Source organism: Apis mellifera, linkage group LG1 (assembly GCF_003254395.2).
Source record: "Apis mellifera strain DH4 linkage group LG1, Amel_HAv3.1, whole genome shotgun sequence".
NCBI lineage: Eukaryota > Metazoa > Arthropoda > Insecta > Hymenoptera > Apidae > Apis > Apis mellifera.
The window spans coordinates 5,362,636-5,367,245 of NC_037638.1; the positions used below are offsets into that span (position 1 = coordinate 5,362,636).

Here is a 4,610-nt window from a genome sequence, read left to right on the forward strand (position 1 = left end):
GTTCGCTTGTTCCGTAGAAACTTCCAGTATATTCTTGCGTAGTTATGCCATATCCGTTCAATACACTGTTAATACTACGCGAGTGTGTTTAAGACATTTCTGCGTGTACTTTTTTATTTATTAAAGGCAATTTTAAAATAATATACTTTTGTTGTATATTTTATATCGAAAAAATATATATTTGAAAGATTTTTTGAACATTTGAACGTTTGAATGAACGTTGAATTATATGAATTTGAATTTTATCTAAAATATAATTTTATTTCTTATTAATTAAAAATCTCATTTTCTTTGTTATATTATTTTATATTTTTTTATTTTTTAAAATAATTATTAAATTATAATAAATAAAATTATTTTGACGAAGTTAGTAAAATATACAGTCATCATATGTCATTATATTAATATCATATTATTTACCATTTTAATTAAGATTTTTAAAAAACATTTGATTTATAAAAATTTATCTTATTTTGTTTTTAAGATTCATAATGAAATTATTAATGAAATAATATATACCAATACATTGTACGAAAATGAATTCATTTTTATTATTCATCTCATGATTAATATTAATTTTTTCAAAAATTTCTAATTTATATTATAACCATTATAAGATTTATTTTCAAAAAAAAAAAGCTTCTTCTAACAAATGGTAATGATTTTCTAAATAATATATTTTTATATATATTTATATGAATATAATAACCAATTTTATATGGATATAATAATAAATTTTATTGATATTTATTAAATACTAAATATATTGATAGAAAAGAAACTTTAAAATTTATAAATTTTATCTTTTATTTAAAAATAAACATATTGCATAGGACAATATATTTAATATTTTTTTAAATATCACAGAAAATATTGAAATATGAAAATATGAAATAAATAATTTTAAATGGATACAAATTAAAAAAAATTATAGTCTAAAAAAAATGATTTGATTTAAAAAATTGCATAATAATAATAAAAAAATTTTTTATTTTAATATAATTATTTCAATATAAAAAAATTATTTATATTTTATTACATATATGTATATAATTACACATATACAATATGTATATAATTAAAACTATTTACTATTTACTAACTTAACTTAAAAAAAATTTAAATTTTATATATATATTTAATTAGAAATTAAATAAATAATAAATATTATAAGAATATAAGATAATAAATCTGTATATTATATTCAATTTTATTTTACTAAATATGAATTAAATTTTATTATATTAATTATTTTGTTATAAATTATTATAATTTAATATTTATGATATATATATATTTTATATTAAATATATATAAATATGAAATATTAAATTTTATTAATAAATTTATCATTAAAGGCAGTTTTACATGTATACCGGCTACATAATACTAACGTGATTGTTTGATAATATATAATTCGTGATTCAAGACTATGACATTTATTAATAAAAAAGATAGGGTATAATATTTTGATATTATTTTATATAGAATTTAATTTAATTGAATGAATTCGAAATTTCTTCATATGTAACATCAATATGTTCTTAACTTTGAATATCTTTCCACTTTAAATATAACCTCCTTTGCCGGTTACAAAAAATTGCAGTAAGTTATGATTATATTGTTATATCGAAACAGTTGAACATTAATATATAATAAAAAGTATGACTGCGAGATGGGAAATATACTTTTTGACAATATCAATGTTATTGTTTACCGTTTGTGTACAAAGTTTGCAAAGTTTAGAAGTAATATATGCAATAAATGCTGGTGGAGATACACATACTGACAGTTATGGAATTCGTTATACTAGAGATCCTTTAATGAATAAAGTTGGAACTGCATCTGATTATGGCAAGCAGTTAATTATTGGTCGAGTAAATACTATTGACCAAATTTTGTATCAAACTGAACGTTATCATCATAGCACATTTGGATATGATATTCCAATAAATGAAGATGGAGATTATGTTATGATATTAAAATTTTGTGAAGTTTATTTTAACTCTCCTAATATGAAGGTAATGTTTAATAAAAATAAAAACTTTATTTTTATAGTTATATTGTAATGCTTGTTGAATATGATTTTAAATGATTATATTTCTTAGGTATTTGATGTTGTATTAAATGGAGATCATACTGTTGTTACTGATTTAGATATTTTTGAGAGAGTTGGACGTGGTATAGCACATGATGAATATATATCATTTAAAGTTCAAGCTGGAAAATTAATATATAATGATGAAGAATCTGACATATTAGCTGGAAAAATTAGAGTTGAATTTATAAAAGTAATATACTTATAATATTTAATATAATTCATAGTATTTGACTCATTTTATATAATTTAACTGAAATATTAATTTTAATTAATTAATTGTAGGGTTATAGAGATAATCCAAAGATAAATGCTATTGCAGTGGTGAAAGGAAATATAGAAGGTATTGTTTGAATTCTTGTAATATTTGTAAACTTTTAAAATAAATATAACAATTATTTTTTAATATTTTTGTAGATATACCACAATTGGGCCCAATTCCTCAAGAACCAGAAGAATATCATAATATACAAGAAGATGAGGAAGAGTCTACAGTTCGTAGTCGACATACTAGTGGTCCTAGAACTCCAGATCCTTATTCAATCGATGATTCTTCAGTAATGTTACCAGTTTTTGTAGCTCTTGGGGCATTTATTCCTTTATTATTTTGCCTATGTAAATTATAGGTGGTAAAATTTTGCACATAAATGCCTTGTACTTAAAAAATATAATTTAATCAGCTTAGGTAAGTTTAGCGTGTGGAAATTTGCCTATGTTGATTGTGTAAATAGTGGAAATATTTTTGATTTTTAAACTGTCACCATTTATTATTAAAACTGTTTATAATTAATTTAATCAAATGAACATATCTATATATGTTTTTGTACAATAAATAATTTAAATTAGGAACGAAATTAAAGATATAGAAAAGGTGAAAAGTTGTGTAATCATGTGACTTTTGTTACTGTTTTAATAATGTGTTCACTCGCGATTTATTTAATTTTTATTATTAGATATGAAATAATTATTTGCACAAAAGTTTACACATCACCTTTTCTTTCACTATTTGATTTTGAATATATTACAAAGAAATATATATTTATAATTATAATATATATTTATTAACAATTTATTAATTTTAGAGAAATTAGAATATAATTTAAAATATGTCTGATAATTTTGATTATCAGAAATTTTGATTTTCAGAAAAAATATTACGGGAGAAATTAAGGGGAAATAATATATAAAGACATACAGTACAATAAATCTAAGTACTTTATTTTAGTACATGCACATAAAATGTTATAAATGAAATTTATGATTAATTTATTGTAGAAAATTAAGGAAATTATTATTTTAATTATGTTTCGGATATCTTTTATGTAAGAAATTTAATATACTTTTATACACTTTGTTAAAAATGAAAATGAACCCAACAGTCCATAAAATACCAAAGTATTTGAATTTTTTGCAAATCAGAAAAAATAAAGCTGTTATTATTATTCAATAGAGTCATTTTTTTCTAATATATATTTTCATTTATAGTTTCCTATACCTTTTTGTTTAATTTTTTTTTATATTTTATATAATATTAATTTATATATATCAATTTAATTATTCTTTTTTCCTATTTCTTCCTATTATCATAAATGACAATAAATATTATATAATATTATCTATTATGTATTATGTTATCAAGGAAAATAGAAATAAGGAAATAAAAATTATAAAGAATTAAAAAGAAAGAATAAAAAATACTAAGAGAAGAATAGATATAAAGTAATTAACTGCTAGCACCATCTCTTGACGAAAGACACAAGAAGATATGAAAATTCAGTATCATTTCTCGAATGTTCTATTTTATCTTATTTTGAAAGATTTTGAAAGATTTGTTGATCAAAAGATAGCATTAATAATTAATTTTTATCCTATATTCTTATTTCTATATTTCTTCAATTATTTTCTATTTTTATTATGAATTTCATTTGCGCCATTCTGAAGATGGCGTTGAATTTCAAATTTTTATTTTATCTCTATCCCTGTTCTATTTGCTTTTCTTGTCTATACTTGTTCTGTGAAATTTATGCAATTTATTTAAGAAATGATTTCGATATCTAATGAACTTTACGTTTTCTTTGTTTAGTCTATTGATTTAAAATTTCAATAGAATCTATTTTATCCAATTTTTATATTATAATATATGTTTATCTATTTTCATGTATATTATACATATATTTTAATATGTTTCCATATTAAAATGTAAAATATAAAGCTATTTTAATTAAAAGTCTTTGAACGCATTTATATAAAAATGCATTAGATGATAAGACAATATTCTCTATCTAATCTATAATAAAATTTTGCAAATATATCTTATATCTCGTTTCTAATTACGTCTATTTTATGTATTATCTATGTTCATATATAAAACAAAGTTTGTGAAAGTGTCATAAGGAATCAGTATCGCAAATCCACCTCAGGATGCGGTTGATGATCGATCGTATGATTTGCACCGATGAACAGAAGAAAGCACTTACAACAAGTTCAATTGACTGTCGAGTACTGCGAAAGG

At 20.4% G+C, this 4,610-nt stretch overlaps 1 protein-coding gene across 2 annotated transcripts; it reads left to right on the top strand.

The window, feature by feature from the left end:
• On the top strand, positions 1 to 2,783 carry LOC727596 (malectin). 2 transcript variants are annotated; one of them, XM_026446341.1, is made up of 5 exons: positions 1 to 126; positions 1,639 to 2,021; positions 2,109 to 2,291; positions 2,384 to 2,441; positions 2,516 to 2,783. In XM_026446341.1, the coding sequence occupies exons 2-5, from the start codon at positions 1,665 to 1,667 to the stop codon at positions 2,722 to 2,724; spliced, it is 807 nt and encodes a 268-aa protein (XP_026302126.1). In that variant the 5' UTR covers positions 1 to 126; positions 1,639 to 1,664; the 3' UTR covers positions 2,725 to 2,783. The 2 variants fall into 2 exon arrangements, with proteins under 2 accessions (XP_026302126.1, XP_006563359.1); XM_006563296.3 differs by lacking the exon at positions 1 to 126 and having other exon boundaries at positions 1,466 to 2,021.
• The last annotated feature ends 1,827 nt before the right edge of the window (positions 2,784 to 4,610 follow it).

Bases quoted from the DNA above. Each gene is read 5' to 3' on its own strand.
- LOC727596 (XM_026446341.1), top strand. From the start codon at position 1,665: ATGACTGCGAGATGGGAAATATACTTTTTGACAATATCAATGTTATTG. The intron at 2,022-2,108 runs GTAATGTTTAAT...TATATTTCTTAG, and splicing joins TTAACTCTCCTAATATGAAG to GTATTTGATGTTGTATTAAA. The intron at 2,292-2,383 runs GTAATATACTTA...AATTAATTGTAG, and splicing joins TTAGAGTTGAATTTATAAAA to GGTTATAGAGATAATCCAAA.